Source organism: Mauremys reevesii, linkage group 11 (genome assembly GCF_016161935.1).
Source record: "Mauremys reevesii isolate NIE-2019 linkage group 11, ASM1616193v1, whole genome shotgun sequence".
In the NCBI taxonomy this organism is placed as follows: domain Eukaryota; kingdom Metazoa; phylum Chordata; order Testudines; family Geoemydidae; genus Mauremys; species Mauremys reevesii.
The window spans coordinates 45,829,595-45,846,973 of record NC_052633.1 but is presented as its reverse complement, the minus strand read 5'-3'; the positions used below and the strand labels follow the sequence as shown (position 1 = coordinate 45,846,973).

Sequence of the window (17,379 nt, the reverse complement as noted above, 5' to 3'; positions counted from 1 at the left end):
GGAAATTAACAAAAATGGCTAGAGCGTAGTGAGTCTGCTTCACACCATATCTACAACATCCCAGAAACAGCGATATTTTAGCTATTTGGCTATTTAATGCTTGGTTGGGGGAACCAGTTAATATTTTGTAGTAAGTTATTTGGTTTAGAAGCCTTAATTCCGGGGCAGGACAACACACACGCCATATGGAACAGCATCTCTGGCTACAGATAGCACAACTGGAGGGAAATCTCTTTAGAACATCAATATGTTTGTGTCCTTTTTCTTTTTCACTTCTCTTTCAGACTGAGGCTGAAGGTGACCAATTAACATCATACAATTGCACTGAAGTGACGCTAATGCTCTGAGTAAAATTCACTGGGATTGTACATCCTCATCCAATTTAATTCACAGCAGCTGGCACTGGCAAAGCACTTTAATGCAGCAGTGTGATGTTAGTGACTGTAACGGTTAAATCCCATGTTGCTTGCAGACGTTTTATGGAGAAAGCTAGGCCTGAATTTACCATTACATGCGTAGGCCTGGATTGAGGCAAAGAAGGGCATAGCTCTTGCATTAAAATCAGATATTTGATAAAACTATTATAATAAATCATTTCCTGTTTTCTCTTAAAGAACAATAAATGACTTGTAGCTTGAGAAAGTTAAAATTCCATTTTAAATTAAACATTTGGGAGGGAAGGGGAACCTCTGAGAAGTGGAATCCAAATTTGAGCTGTTCAACATGAAGAAACACTAAAGTTTCACCATAAGCTGTTTGGGGTCCATCCGTTCTCCAGATATAGTTAGAATTGAAGAGAAAGAAGACATTGTCATTTTTTCAATCTTTTTTATTCAAAAGTTTTCAAAAGAAATAAAACAGAAAAAAGCTAACAATCTAATCAAATGTACAGTTCAAAAATGTCTTTTGGCGTTTAACAACAAGTCCTAGGAAACAAAACTACAGAGTTATCTTGAACCGGACAAATAAGTTACCACTGGCAAGTTTGTGGCACTAGAAAAACAAAAATAAAAAATTAACTCTCTTGATCATATAGATATCTCTATGAAAATCTTTTTTTTCAATCTGTACAAAAGGTCTTTCTTCATAAATTAATTTTTTTTTATAATTTAATGGCTGTCTACTATGTGATGTTTAAGTAACTGATTATTTCTTTATGTACAGAGGTTAAATTTCCCAAATCTTACCCAGACAATGAGTATGGCACTTAGTTCAGACGTTTCTAGCAGCAGCTCTTCCCTCCCTCTAACACAGCTATTATATTGCAATTTTAACGAATGCAAAAAATATCAAGTAGTGAGAGATCCAAGAATGGCAATATACCAGATACAGGGAAGGTGCTGCAGGAAGTCTGGACTTTTACAAAGCAGTAATATTCCAGGGAGCATAGAACCAATAATACCACAACTTTTTTTTTAAAAAAAAAGAAAAAACAAACATCTCTTATGACTATGTAATTCACTAGAATCTACACTTCTCAGAGCAGCAATTTACTTTTGAAACTATGAAATGTCACTGACATCTATACTCCAATACTCACACAATTTAAAAACTAAAAAATACTTGAATGAAGTAACTGCTTAGCCCTAGCTCCTGAGCTAGGATGATTTGGTCTGTGGAAACAGGGAGGGCCAGCAACCTGTCCCAGTACAAAAAGAAATAAACTTTGAGGTAGATAACTGATCATATACAGCTGACCAGACAAGTACACAGTTTTGGAAGACAACTTAATTTATCATTTGATTTAAAACATATGCCATTGTAATAAAAGAGCTTAATAGCAGTGAATTATCTAATACGTAAAAATACAAATAACTGTGTATTTATGAATCAGGAATTTCATAGTTTCAAAATCGGTTTTCTTTACACTTAACACTTGTAGTGATGATGTAAAGTGTGGCACTGCTTGGATCCAAATCTTCCTTCATGCTTTTTGTGTCCATACATCAATTAAAATTATAAAACCTAAATGCAAATGTACAAAAAAAGGCACATTCTCCTAACCGCAAACTGGTCCGGCAAAAATAAAGAGTACAGAAGACGTAATGCTGAGACAAATCAGAATTATTGGTTACTGGCTCTTTGTTCTTTGGTAAAGTTACCTTTAAAAGTGCCAAGTCTTTTTATTTTTATTTACCTACTATAGAGAGCTAGTACCCAATCAATTATGCGTCTACTTACATCTCAGCTTATGTTTGCAAACAAGTCCTTAGCTTTTGCCATTTTGCTGTAATAGCAAATTTTCTGTTTGCTAGGTCTCAGCACAATCATCATTCTAAAGCACTATCATTAGTATAAAGGAAGGACAAAAACATTCTGTGATATTCCCACCCCAAACTCCCCCCTCTACCTACACTAAAACTAGAACATCAAGTTAGTTTCTGAAAAAAGGCAAAAAAAGATTTTACATTGCATCATACAGCAGAGTTCCTAAATCATTCAAACTATCAGAGGAAACTATTGGCATATGGCCTTACAAACAATTTATCCTATTAAAATTTCCCCAGTCAGAAAATGTGTTTCACACAAAACATTTTTCCCCTCTTGCATTTCACTACCTTACATATTATGTGAAAAAAATCATTAAAAACACCTACCACACATTAAAAAAAGCCAAATTTTCAGCAATTTTTACTGACTACCTTTTAAAAGCCCTATGCTGCTGTTTTACAAGGCATAATAGACCAGCTCATTTGGTCAAAGCATTCTACACCATTAGTTTGGACTACTTACTGAAACAGCTACAGCATGAAAGATTTAAGGCAAATTGGAATTTATAGAAAAGGATAAGACACTTCACACTACGTTAAAAGAAAAACAGAAAGCTAAGAGAACAGACACTAACTGCAACACTGCACTGTAGCAACACTCACACACTGCAAGCACAGATCATCATTTTAGATGTTTTACTATTTTAAACTTCAGAAAACCCATTTCATACAATAAAAAAACAAAACAAAAGAAACAAAAACAAAACAAAACCAAACAAAGAAAAAAACAAAATACAAATTCTGCCATGCACGTGAATAAGTCTTCGTGGTCATCTGTGCATACCCAGAAATTTGAAAAAAAATTGCGTCATAACACTTGATAAAAATTTTCTTACTAAAATAAACCTGTTCACAGGAACAGCTACTAGATGAATTTAAGGATTTTTATGCACCTTATAGAACTTATAGCAAAAATAGTTTTAGTTGATTTCATTATAAATAATGTTTTCAAGAACCTGTGCAAAACTGTCAATAATTCCTAAAGCACAATTGATCAGTAAAATCCATGATTGTTTCAGCCTTTGCACCCTTCTCCAGGCAAGGTCAACACTGGATATCTGTAACATAAAAAAGTCAGAGCTAGGGCAGAGTTACTTTTGCATTGTCCTCTATTGTAGACATCTGTGAGCTAAATTGTTTCTTACCTCAGATGTAGTTTTGAGAGGACCAAGTGAGCCCATGTACATACTTGACAACTGATCAGGGAGGTGCCAAGTGCCCTGGTAGTTGAGGGTGCTCAGCACCTGCCCGGATAGGTCCTTTGCCTAATTACAACCTTATCCTATAGTTTTTTTCCCCCCTCACACACAACCTCACTGATTCCCCACTGCTTGCTAAGAGCTTAGGGACTGTGACCCTGCACTCAAACTACTGAGTGGTTTTTTTTGTTTTTTTTTTTAAATGGTAACTCCTGTTGGCACATTCATGGGGAGGAACATTAATTTTGCAGATCAAGTTTAGTAATTGTAATACTCTTCTCCACCCTGCTATTCATTACTTATAGGGACCATACTGCATGTAAACACTAACAACAATGCATAGTGCATGTAAACACTAACAACAATGCTTCTTAAGACATTACGTTCATGCAATATTGACTTTTAAGGTGAGTGCTCAGTGTTTCCAATGGTGGCTACTATAATATGCCTCAGAGAAACTGACTAGCAGTTTTACCATCTCTTCAAGAGGCCAAATGCTATCCCTTTTGCTCTGTGAACATGCAAAGCCCCAAATGAGTGGAGATAATACTGATCTGTTGCTAGGGACAGGATATGAAGAGCAGAACTTTGCTTCCCTGTGTGTCCTGGATCACTGCTTAGCAGCAGCAATCTCCACAGGCCCACAGAAAAGGCTTAGGACAAGACCATGCATCTGAACTATACTGACCCACCATGGCTCCTGCATGCTCCACAGATGGGAGCATGCAGGAGCCATGGTGCAGTAACAGGCCACAGGGTAATCGCAAAGTGTAGGATTTAGGCCCCTCAACCTCAAAAGGAAGAATGGGAATGTGCAAGGCCTGTTTACTTGGGATTCCTGTAGGGGCCAGTATTTGGCCAATGTGAAGTAACCAACACGCAGACACGTTCACTATTATATGGAACATGGCATCAAATAAAATGTGCTCAGCTACTGAATTTGTTTATATGACAATTATTAGACTTCTTGAGTATAGAAGAAATTCTTATCTGAATACTTGGGATGAGAGCAGTGTTACCAGTTACCACAGAAAATAATTGACCTGCAAAACCAAAGGTAATTGAGATATGTATGTATCAGTGAACGTGCACTACGAAAACAGGATTTGGTTCAGAAGAAGAGGGTACAGAAGGTGCACAATCATAAAACTGCTGGTGCTTTCTGTGTTCTGTGTTTCTAATCTGTGTCATGAGAGCTATAGAAATGAACTTTTCTGAACCTTTTGTGGCACATAAACAATGCAGCAAGAGAGTCACTTTCAAGTGCATGAATGAAGTCTTGCAAAACTTTATAAAAATGCATGCAACTGAAGTATGGGGTTCACAATGGTTGGGGGAAAGACAAAGCAGAGAAGAACTAAACTCCAGAAGCGTAGGTCTTGGAAGGATGGAATGAAGAAAATTGAATGCTAGGGAAATGGTCAATGCAAAGAACACTTTAAAGGTGGCAAGCTATAAAAAGCAGTGGAAGGGGTTACAGTCCAAACAAATGAGTGACTTATTAAGGAAAGCATGTGGAACATTCTCTATGAAAAAGGAGGAAATTAACTAACTCTGAGACAAATTTAAGCCAGGACTAACACTTTGTTGACCAGTCTCTCTCCTTCCTACAGTAGTAAAGACACGGAAGGGGAGTCTTTACAAGTGAAACTCAACAAGGATTTCCTTGAGGAGATTCCACTGTATCATCCCACTGGGGGTGGCATTGCTTCTCTGTAGGAAAGCCACTTCCAAGTTAATGCTGGGATTAAACTGTTCTCTGCACAAGTCCGATGACATGCATGGAAGCACTGATATCTCAATGTGAGAAGTTAAGGTAAAATGGTATGCTATTGTGCGCCAGAGAAACTACTAATAAATTACTACAGATAATTCATTAAGGGCCTAATCTTGAAGCCTTTACTCTATTTTTTCTAATTTCTTACTCTGGCAAAACTCAAATTGACGCTGGGCACTGGCCCTAAATTATTAGCAGTTTTATTTAGATTACATCACTTTTGTAAGCTACAGTATATTGTACATTTAGTTTTGAATTCATGTCTTTTTCAGAGTAACAGGACAAGTCCCTACCTCAGTTACTTGTTTTGCTGATACGTATATGGAGAATGGTCACTGGACGTCTCTACTGTAACCTGCTGTTGACCACTAGCTTCCTGTAAAAGAGGAAAAGGGGTTGAGACATGATGCCAAGCAATACTAGCTAGTGCCTAGATTTCCCAAAATGCCTAGAGATTTTGGATGCCTCTGTATTCTGTTGTCTAACACAAGACACTTGACTGGGCCTAGCTTTCAGAAACTGTTAAGCATCTTCTCCATCCTTCTAAAAAAAAAAACCCAAGCCCCTCTCTAAGGTTTCTCAAGTTAGGCACCCTAAATCTGATGCATCCAACTTGGCCTTCATTTTTATTTATAATAGAAGATCTAATGAAATATAAAGTGATCAAGTACATGTTCTATTTCCTAAATTGCTATAGCAATAACTAGACAATGTGATGAGATTAACAGAATAGAACCACACAAACATATTAAAAAATGAGTGAATAAATTCTGAAGTTTTCTGTAGACCACTACAAGTCACCATCTTTGTGCTGCGAGTCAGTGTGAAGAACATAGACGTCTGTATTCCCATAAATTGTGTGTGCATCTGCTTGAGTACTGTAGCGTGGCTGGCTCCATGGAACACTAAGGGTTAGTTCCGCTACAGAGCTCTCAACACATATCCCAGTAACCAGGCGATGACTAATTCAACTGCTAGAGACACAAGGTGAGTGGGCTAGTATTTTTTATTGGACCAACTTCTGTTGGTGAGAGAGACCAGTTTCCATGCTTATACAGAGCTCTTCTTTAGGCCAATGAAAGCTTGTCTCTTTCACCAACATAAGTTGGTCCGATAAAAGATCTCAGATGAGAAGAGATGAGATGAGATGGATGAGGTAATATCATGGTACCTACACACCTACAATACCACAGCATAATTCAATGTCTGGTACCTAAAAGGACAATACAGTGACTCCCCCACTGGAAGTTTGCCTCTGACACATCTGGGGAGATTTGTAAATCATACTGACCAGGGTCAAGTGCCTCAGGACAAACAGACTCTGAAATGGATAAAAGATGGCCTCTAAACCTCAGGGTATGCGCAGAGGGAGATAGAAGACAGACTAGGGAAAGAGCAGGGGCAGTGGTGAAATCTGCCTTGCCCAGCCCCAATGCTGGGGGTTCTTGGGATAAGTGGGGCCTACGTAAACTTGCAAAGAAATGCTAAGTTTTAAGTAAGATAATACACATATAAGCTTTTTGTTCCTTAACCTTTTTCCTTCCTGTGGATGAATAAATAATACTTTGATTTGAACACGTTATTCTCTGTCACTATATTTTTTTTTAGTGGTTACGGGTCAGAAGTCTAAGCAGGGGCCAAAATCCAGCTGGACCTGCTGAGGACATGGTTGATGGACAGGTGTAAATAGTGTGATTACACCCTGAGAGTTACAAGCCTGTAACTGGGAAAGAGTGCCCAAGGAGAGACTGAGAATGCTCAATGATATAGCTCCCCCTGGAACTGCAACATTCAGTCACATCTCAAAGCTAAGCAGGGCGGGGCTGGGTCGCTGCTTGGATGGAAGAACTAACTATTAGAAGTTCAAGCTGGTGCAGTACATTTATTAGATGAAAATAATGACATCGTGGTAGTTTAATAAAACTGAATTTGTACTCAAAGGTCCTGCATAATGTAATGTTTTCATCTGTATTTTTTTCTGGCAAAATAATAAATAACAATTTTGGCTATAATAGCCTGCCTCTTACAAAATTTACCAACCTCAACAGGAACAGCTGCTGTCTGAACATGTGTATACTGGGGTATGTAGGCTCCTTGCATAGCTGTTGTGGCTGGCATGTACTAAAAAGACAGAGAATACATTCAGCTAAAATAAAATCTGATACAGACCCCATAACATATTTTTAAATATTTGAGTGCTCTGGTAGGGAAGAGAATTCAAAGCAAGCTTTATCTAAAATCAATAACCAGTGCAGAGAGGTGAGGTGTACTCCACTGAGCAGTGTTATTACACAAACTCAACTTTGGCCTTCAGAAACAAAGAGGTTAAGTATTTTCCTTCCAAAAAAATTCCAGTCTGAGCCTTTTTCTTATCAGTATGTAGCCAAGGAGGAAGGATGATCTTACGGTTAAGGAACTGGCTTGTGACAGAAGAGCTGTGTCAAATTCTTGTTCTGCCATACACCATGTGACTTTGAGCAAGGCTCTTATCTCTGTGCCTCAGTTTCAAATCTGTGAACATAGAGGATAATATTTCTCTGCTTGACAGAGGTGTTGAGGATAATTACATTTATATTTGAGAAGTGGCAAGAAAGTACACTAATGGAGGCCAGACTTTATATAAATAAAGTGTGCCATGTATTTTTTATAAATTTAGTGTATTTGTTTCCATGAGGAATGCAGTTTAAACTAGGAAGCTCATGGTGTTCCTTTAGGTAAGTGGTTCAAATGTAGCTTAAGTCAATAATGAGCAAAAGTTACCATCAGACGGGTCTCTTCAATCATCTGTATTAAATGATTTGGTATAGGTACTTCTCTACATCAAACTACCATCTGGTATGCTAGATATAACATTGCACAGAATTGAATATTCAGATGTAAGAGGTTTTTAGCAGATCAAATGTCTTCATATCAGACAAATGTATGTGAATCAAACGATTTATTTACAACACTGAACCCTGAAGAGTGAACTCAGCACCATTGTTTCTGCTTCAAGTCCAGTTCTAGAATTAAAACTGCTTGAACTGGGCTACTTTCATTTGCTTTGTTCCATGTATTTGGAATGCATTTCACACTACTACACTAGCTTGTCTGCTTGCTCTTCTGCCCTAAAGAATCTGTACTGAAGTGTGGAAACAGCCATTTACATTTTAACTGAGGAGGAAAAACACTTAGTGGGCTGGTTTTCATGTACACTACATAGATATTGTAATCAATACACAACATTTTCCCTTTGTAGATGCTGAGCTTTATATTAAATTGCCACATACTGTTCCAGTACTGCCTAATGAAAGGTGACTCATCTGTTGTGTCAGAGGGTTTATCATTGATGCAGGCTGTAGTGACATGGTGTGGTCCATGGAGGGAGTCAATACAGCACCCTATAGGAGAAAAAAAAACAAGTTTAAGAATGAGACCATCCAGATTTTAATTTCACTTCTCTTTTGGCTCAGGCATGTAAAACATGAACTTTAATTCCAAGAGCATACACCAGTAGGGTTTTCCCTAACCCGCAACAATGAGTCTGGTTACTAGCTGGTCTTGGAGATCCTAAGGATTTTACTCCATTTTATAGCTAACTACCCGATTTATTCATGCACCAATCTGAATTTGTAAACTAATTGCTTAACTTCCAACCAAAAGTGCAAGATTTGATGTACAATGGATAGACCTGCAAATATTTCATGTGCCACTGTCTTATAGAGAGAATATTTTCCTCAACAGCAACTAATGATGCACTTCCATGACTGCCTGTGCAAGTTCCATACCCTTGAGTTAGGCATTGTAACTTCTGATCAGGGAAGTAACAGTTTCACTAGGGCACGAGTACCAAAGGGCTATGTTGTAAATACCATTTCTTCTGTAGAAAGTCTATCTAACATGATGGGATTAGCCCATTCGTGTCATGTCTCTCCATCTTCGCATGTACAGTGGACATACTTTTTAAGCACCTGAAGTTGCCAAATATTCAGTTGCTGTACAGGTGCTCAGAAAACTCATAAGAATGCATAGCAGTTAATTTAGATGGAGGGATACAGGTGGAGTTTATTTCCACCCTAAGATGTTCCTGTAAAATTAGGTTTCTAAATATATTGTATTATATATGCAAGTGTGTGACTGAAAAGTGGTTTAGGCTGAAAATTAATAGAAATAATTATAGCACACTGAAAGTTTTTGAATGAATAATTTATTCCTTTTACAGCAGGTCTTATATTTTTTATAAAGTACTGAGTGTAGCTAGAAAAACAACCATGTGACCAGTGTCGATGAAATGAGTCACAGGCACAAACACTGCAAGAATTTCCTGTTCTGCAGACTGCAAGCGTCTCTGCAAAGCAAATGAATGAGAGAGAGAACAAGTTTCCACACAGGCCGAAGACCAAAACTGAGAAGTCAGGAATCTAGATCTTTCATTTCACCGAGATAATAGCTAGAATTGCACACCTGTAAATGGAATAGCCCTAATAGCATGATAACCTATTAATTTGCATTTATCACAGCATAATTTATAGGCTTTCATCCTTGCTTATCATTTCAAAACTCTACATTGATAAAAGGTGTAAATAAAATCAGTTGTCTCCATAAATGACAAACTTGGAAAAAATATGCATCAGTTGGGCATGTTGAAAGGATGTAAGTGTTCAACACCATCTTTTTTGCTTGCACAAACAGAAAACACTTTGCCAAAAAGATTTATATTTTCCAGCCTGCATAAGGAGGTTAATTAAAGTCAAGGCAATTTCCTTCCTAGATTTCAAAATGTGCTTGTTTGTCAGCCATGGTACTGCATATATTAAAGCACAAGTCAGTGTATATAATGTCAGTACCAATAAACTCAGTCATTTTGATGTGGAATGGTACTGATGAAGGGGGAAATATGATGGTATATATATATAAAAAAATACATGACTGTGTGATATAAAAATGAGCCATGAGCGGGGGTGACCTGCATTACTCATGAGTGGGGAAGTCATGGGCAACTAAATGAGTGCCCATAAATCTATGTATATCATACCATATATTTTGCTTCTGTCAAACAGCTGGCCTGAATTATTGTAGACCTGCTCTCGAGCATTATTAAAATGGGTTCTGCAATTTATCACATGGCTATTACCACCACGTGGGATATGTCACAAAGTGTTCAGTCTCAGCATGGACTTATCCCTTAGGAAATTGTGCTAGGGATAAATGTAGTTGTCCTCATCAACCTGCCTTCCTGAACACACAGACCATGTCCCTTTTCCTTCCTATCTTTCACTTTCAAAGTGACAAAAAAAAATGTGAGAATGACTCTATAGCCCAGTGGTTAGGGCCCTCACTTGAACCTCTCAGGTTCTCTCATCTCATCATTTGGGAGTGGAGAGGAATTGAACCAGACTCTCCCACATCTCAGGTGAGTTTCCTAACCACTAGGCAGAAGGGTATAAGGAAGGCCACTGCCACCTCCTCCTCCTGGCTGTTTTGTATGGGGATAGACAGGCTCCGAGTACATCTACTGGATTAGCTCCCACAGGCAAAAATAGGCAGGGACATGACTATCTCCAGCTGGACTGAAGATCATGTTGGGACTTAGGCATACAATGCATCTCGGCATCTGCCTGAGGAAGCAGTGCACATGCCCAGAGACAGAAAACTTAGGCACCTAAGGGAATTCTACAGCAAATATTTAGGTGATGAATGAGCGTAGGTACCTAGTGTTCGGAGGCAGCTGAGCAGGGATTTGTGGATTGCAGTGGTGCATAAATATTGGATTTAGGCACTTAAGTACCTTAGCGAACCTGGGCCACTATTATTGAGGACCAGCAAAGGGGAGAGCTGAGACCTGGCACAGGAAGGCTGGAGTAGTTAAAATGTGAAGTAGCAGAAGTCATGACTGAGCCCCAATTCCAACTGATCACCTCCTCCTCCCTCCTTCTTAGCCTGCAATGTCCCATGGTGGAATCACCAAAATCCAAGAAAAAATATGGAAAGGAGAGTTACTTACCTTGTACAGAAATTGTAATTCTTTTAGATGTTTTGTCCCTATGATGCTCCCACTTCAGGATGTGTGCACAACTGTGCAGTCTTGATTGGAGATTTTGTCAGCAGTACTCATGGGTTCACACCTGCCTCCTACGCAACCTTGTGCTCCAGTGCAAGGATGTATAGCTGAGAATACACCTGCCACTGCTCCAGTTCCTTCTGAACCCCAAAGCTCAAGAATAACTCCAGAACATAGAGAAAGAGGGCAGGTAATGCATCAGCTCTGGAAGCATGCACAAGAGCACCATGCTGGGAAAAGGCATGCACTGATGACCAAGTGGCAGCTCTGCAAATGTCTGAGACATGTCCTTTCTTCAGTAAGGCTACAGAAGTAGACTGCACTCTGGTGGAATGAGCTATCACTCCAGGAGTGGAATGCAACCCTGAGACTTAGTAATCCTGAAACCCATTTAGACAGTCTTTGGGTGGAGATCCGGTGCCCTTTCGTTCTTTCCGTGGTGGAGAGTAAACATCTAGGAGAAGCCCTGAAGGGCTTAGTCCTATCAAAGTTAAAAGCAAAAGCTCTTATGTCCAGTGTACGGAGACTAGCTCCTTCTCTTGAAGGCTAAGGCTTGGGGTAAACCATTGGTAGATTAATCAGGACATTCATGTGGAACTCTGAAGATACCTTAGGCAGGAAATGGGGGTGAGGGAAATGATGTCCCTTTGTCACAATAAAACACCATGTCTGGTGGGTCAGCCATAAGGGCTCCTAGCTCTTCTACTATCCTGGCTGAGGAGATGGCTATAAGGAATGAGATCTTGAGAGATAGATGAAGGAGGCAACAGCTCCCCAGAGGTTCAAATGGGCTTTTCTTAGCATGTTAAGAACTAAATTGAGGTCCCCTGGAGGAGCTGGTTTCTTGACAGTAGGAAAAAGATTAAACAGGCTTTTAATGAACTTTGCAGTGGTTGGGTGAACAAAGACTGAAAACTCTTTAAAGGGGTGTGTGTGTGTGAGTGTGAGAGTGAGTGAGAGAGAGAGAAGATTCTTCTAGCTGCCATTACAGCCTGAGTTCAGCTATAATCCTGTAGTTTTCAAATTTACCAGGTAAATTAAGAATGTTGGAAAGGCGAGACTCGAGAGGCAGTGCCAGATCAGAAAATGTTTCTATATTTGGGTTTCCTATTACTGAGTAGTACTGTCTGGATCTCTGGAGAGCTGTCCTGGTTTATGTTCCAGAGAGCCATCTAATACCCATTCCTTGAAATGACGTAACAAGAGGCTGGGATGTAGTGTAGTGATTCACTGACAGCGGAAGACAGAGAGATGGTTCCAGGAACAGTCAAAGGAGCTCTGGGAACCATATTTACCTTGTCTACGATTGTGCGAAGAGGATAGCCACTGATTTCTCCCATTTCAGCTTATTCAAGAGATTGAAGAGTAATGGCATCAGGGATAAACATAGAGGAATACACTAGGCCCACAGATACTGAGAGCACCTCCCAGTGAATTGCAACAATGTCCTCCCCTTGACCAGAACCATTGGTAGTCATCAGCTAGTGACAGTAGAGTGTTGTTGATAGCAAGGCAATTTTGCCCTGCAGTGAGGCCTGGAGAATGTCCAGCAAGGAATGCTGAGATTTTGCATCTCCTCTAGTGGGATTTGTAAGGTCTCTGTAGTCCTTTTCACAAGTTCCTGGAAGGCCTTGAAATTATCTGTGCGAGAGTAGGATGGGAAGCGGGGGCATAACAGTCTCCTCTAGTGAGGAGGAGGATTTGTGGGAAGGAGGTGTCTCCTCTTCTGAACCTGGCTGCTGCTCCTCTGGAGGCTCCTCCTGTGAACTAAGACCTGGTGTCAGTTGTTGCTGTTCTTGAGGAGTCCTCTTATGAGGGTACCCTGTAAAAGTGCTCACCGTAGGGGGTCCACTGTGGTGGGATGTAAAGAAAAGAGGTAGGACCCAAAGGTTGTTTCTGCCGGATGCATATGCTACTGGGACTCTCTTCCTTGGGATGCACTCCAAGGGAGAGACTTTAATGAAAAGGGTGAGAAACCTTAAACCAACAACTCAAAGTCAGAGGACGTCCTGGGGGAAAGTGGTGTTTGTACAGGTTGCCAGTGAGGGACCAGTGACTACATCAGTACTGGCTGTTAAGAATTCAGATGGAACCATCAGTACTGGAGCTATGAATTGGTACCAGCGGGAAGTCTCTCTCAGTACCCTTCCTGTGGGTAGCCAGAGACCACATCAATGCCAGAGGTCAAGTCCCTCTGTGGATACCCGGAGATCACACAGATACCAGAGGTCAAGTTGTCATGGAAGGGTAAGTAGACCCTGGAAGGTAAACTGGTGCTGGAGGGAAATCCCTGCCGGTATCTCTGAAAGGAGAGAAATCAGTTTCTTGCAGGTACTGGGAAGTTTGGATAGTGTTCCTTGGGAGGCTGCATGTTGGGAGGTACCAGAGACAATATCAAGGAATGGTCCATGCATTCTCTACCATTAGCTGAGGAAGACAGTACCAAGGAGTCGAACACCTTGATGTTTGAGGAGTCCTTATACTTTGGAGGCACTGAGTCCAGTACCATCTCTGATGCCCCTTGAAATTGCTTGCTGGATGCTTATCAGTATTCAGCAAGGTCTTCTGAGCCAGTGCTGGGGTCTCAGTACTAGAGGGAGTAGAAGCCTCAGCAGTACCCACACTGGGACGTGAGGACTCATTAATCCCAGTTTGAGGGGGTGACTTTCCACTCCTCTTGGTTTCTTGTTCTGGAGAAAGGGGTCTCTTTCTTTTTTGGTGTTTTGGAAGAATCTGAAGGGCCTCCACTGTCTTTGCTACTGGAGCAGAAACAGTCACCAGGGAGCTCTGAGGATCTGAAGCTGATATACAGTGGGTGGGAAACTGACTCAGACCCCACAAGTCTCAGAGAACTTTCCATAAGAGGAAGTTTGAGTTTATCCTCCCTCTGTTTATTTTTTTTAGATTTTCTGAATCCAGTGCAGATTTCACACCTGGAGGGGATTTGGAGTCTCCCCAAGGCAGCAGAGGCAGCCAGAGTGCCTGTCGCTACAGGGCAAAGATATGTGGCAAGTCAGACAGGTTTGAAGCCTAGTATCTTGGCATAACCCACTAGGAAAGTCTGCAGAAGAAAGCCAAGTTGGAATATAGACCCACACCAGGCAAAAAAGGGAGGGGGAATCCCGCAAAGCACAAATTGTACTAAACAAATGAAAAACTAAGAGAAAAAAGTTAGCAAGCTGTGCAGCTAGCTAAGTGGGCACTGCAACACTCCATCTCGAGCTGCAGGTGGCTGAGAAGGAACTGAAATGGTAATGGGCCTGGTTTTCCCTATATACCATCACACCAGATCATGAGGAATCTGTAGGATGCAGGCATGGACCCACAGGCACTGCTGGCTAAATATCCGCTCAAGAATGTACAGGTGCGTGTACATCCTGAAGTGGAGCACTGGTAGGGACAATTACTTGAAGAAGAATGGATCTATTTCCTACAGTTTGAGATCTTCAGAAAGCTGTAAAGTATTTTATATCTACACAAACACAAAAAGAGCGACAGTGGGAGAAGGAAGAATTAGAACTTACAGGGTGCTGCATTATATATGGTTGAGGTTGCATCCAAGAAGGACTCTGAACCTAGAACAAAAATAAGATTTAATTTTCATCATCATCATCATCATTTTTCTTGGATGCACCCATTTTAAATATCGTGATTATTTTATCAATCATAACATAAAAAGCCTCCACTTGTTCATCTGCTTACCTAACCCAGCCTCTGTCTGATGTAGACTAGGAAACACGGATTCCTATTAAAACTCCTATTTACAATCCTCAGCTCTGTTGGAAGGAGTAAAACTACAGCCTAATGGGAAGGCAAGATATGGACATAACATATCATGTGCAACTCTCAAAGCAGTACGTTTTATTTATTTGTAGTGCAGGCCTTAGAAACTCTATGGAATACTCTGTAAAGGTCCCAGTGGAAAGAGAAGTTTGGTTTCCACTCATGTTGAAGTGTGAAATGCCATGTGTCCTTGGAAATCCCAATGGGAAAAGTAACCAGCAAGTCTCAGAAAGCACGAGATTGTTTGCTCTGAGTTTATGCTCACGTGACATTGGAATGAAAGGACTGGCTAGTCTGATAGTAGTTTCTACTCAGTTTGCAATGGATAAAATACCAGTAATTCTGCTTCAACCTGTCACAGGGACAAGAATAAGGATTACCAAAGTTGGGTTTCTCCTGATAGGCCAAAAGAGTACAGTATTCTCAAAGACCAGGAAGAGGGAGTGTGGTTCTGACACGCACTCTCTCCTCAATGGCAAGCAGCTCTTTGATTTTCAGGGGAAGTGAGATTGACTTTGTCTGAGACTTTCTGACTTGAGGGAGGATAACTTTAAAAGATTCTTCTAACTACACTGATAAGCTAGTCTGCTTCTCTTAGTTCTTTAAACCAGCCTCTTTCAACTATCTAGTATTTCTGCTTCTACAAAAGAGACTTTTTTGTGAGGGAAGTCAAGACAGGCTAGAAACATGGAGCTGTCACATCTCCATCTCCTACCAAGAAAGTATGCAGAGGATGAGGAAGGTTTCCGATCTTTTCTGTACACCTAAAATAGGCTAATTAGTGCTGCTGGAGACTTAAGGGCCACAAGGTGCCTAAACCACCTCACATGGAGTCCTGTGAGGAGCAAAGGCAGTTAGACCTTGTTGTGAATTGAGGTGACTTTCTGAAAGATCAATATTTCCTGCCCTTCTTTCTCAATTATTTTTTGAGTCACATTGAATGACTCTCTTCCTTTTCAATCATTAAAGAGCAGAAGCCTGCCTTTGCAGCTCACTTTGTAGAAGGCAGATTGAGGACCAGGGAATTCAGGAACCCAGAGTCTTTAATGCCAAAACTGTTGGTGCAATTTGACTGGTGCTTTGACTGATCTCTTCACCTGACTCATGACTTTCATCTGGGTAAATCAGAGGTGCAGAAAGAGTATGAACAAACACTAACCAAACGTTATGAAATCTGATGTCCTTCAGTAAAACTAACTCTAAGAACAGGTTTTGCTGCACCTCAAGGAAAAAAAGTCTCATTTTCATGATGCATTCTGGTTGTGTGAGTGATAGGATGCTGTATGTTCAGCAAGCATGGACCTGTAATTAAGATGTGACTAATACACATATTATGAAACTCTTTTGGCCAGGAAAAAAAAAATCACTTCCTTCTACACAGAATTATTCTTTCATTTTCACTTCTAATTAAAAGGATGCAACCATTTCAGATAGTACAGTGTGAACAGTGTTTAAACTGTTCCATTCTCTAGAATCTGAGCCTTGTGCCACATGTTGAAAAACACTGCTAGTAACAGATATTTGGAAATATGCAATACCATATGCTGCAGATTTGAATGGGAAATAGCCTAGAAAGCCTACATTTTATTCACAGGTAACTTCTTAGTGTTTCCATGTCAAATTTCAGTTTTCACATGCAACAAAGGAAAGAATCGGAGAGATTCCCTGAAGGACAGTGAGACCCTAACAAGGATTCGCTTTGTTTTAACAAGGAATACAAAACTAAAATCACTGGAATTTTGCAGGGTAGGGGGGTGGAATGGTGGAAGCTAATAATAATTCTCAAGGTTTACTGACTATCAAGGCAGTACCATAATGTCCTCCCCAGGATGACCAATTTTCAATAGGTAGTGGAAGCACAGATTAATAGGCCCATTCTCCTTTGCTTTCCTCACCTGGGGCTGCTGAACCATATGGAAGTTTCTACAAGGGGACAATATAAGCCTTAAGTGGGACCAGAGGGACATGCAGCTCTTGTGCTGACTCTCTGTATGGGGCTGTATTTCACCTGTTCTGCACAAATGGTACAGTTTGGCCCTTAAACTCAGTTTTATGCTAGGAAATGGGAGGTAATTGCTAAATTTAACAAAAGCAAAATCTTCAGCATTTCAGATGTTAGGATTTTTTACTCCTTTGGTTTAATCTTTGATCTATTCTACTTTGCTTTTGGATGTCTCTCCTATACGAAGTAAATACCTACAATAGCTAAATTAGAGAGACATGATGGGCGAGGTCATATCTTTTATTGCACCAACTTCTGGTGAAAGAGAGAAGCTTTTAAGTTTACGCAAAGCTCTTCTTCAGACCTGA

At 40.3% G+C, this 17,379-nt stretch overlaps 1 protein-coding gene across 8 annotated transcripts in view; it reads right to left on the bottom strand.

Annotated features, from left to right (window-relative positions):
* Nucleotides 1–811: 811 nt before the first annotated feature.
* Nucleotides 812–17,379, bottom strand: part of RBMS1 (RNA binding motif single stranded interacting protein 1) — a 241,679-nt gene continuing 225,111 nt past the window's right edge. For all 8 annotated transcript variants that reach the window (XM_039494102.1, XM_039494105.1, XM_039494104.1 and 5 more), the window contains 5 exons: nucleotides 14,811–14,861; nucleotides 8,516–8,626; nucleotides 7,287–7,367; nucleotides 5,540–5,622; nucleotides 812–3,328 (listed from right to left, as the gene is read on the bottom strand). In XM_039494102.1, coding sequence (XP_039350036.1) covers nucleotides 5,545–5,622; nucleotides 7,287–7,367; nucleotides 8,516–8,626; nucleotides 14,811–14,861 — 321 coding nt within the window. In that variant the 3' untranslated portion in view covers nucleotides 812–3,328; nucleotides 5,540–5,544. The remainder of the gene's footprint in view (nucleotides 3,329–5,539; nucleotides 5,623–7,286; nucleotides 7,368–8,515; nucleotides 8,627–14,810; nucleotides 14,862–17,379) is intronic.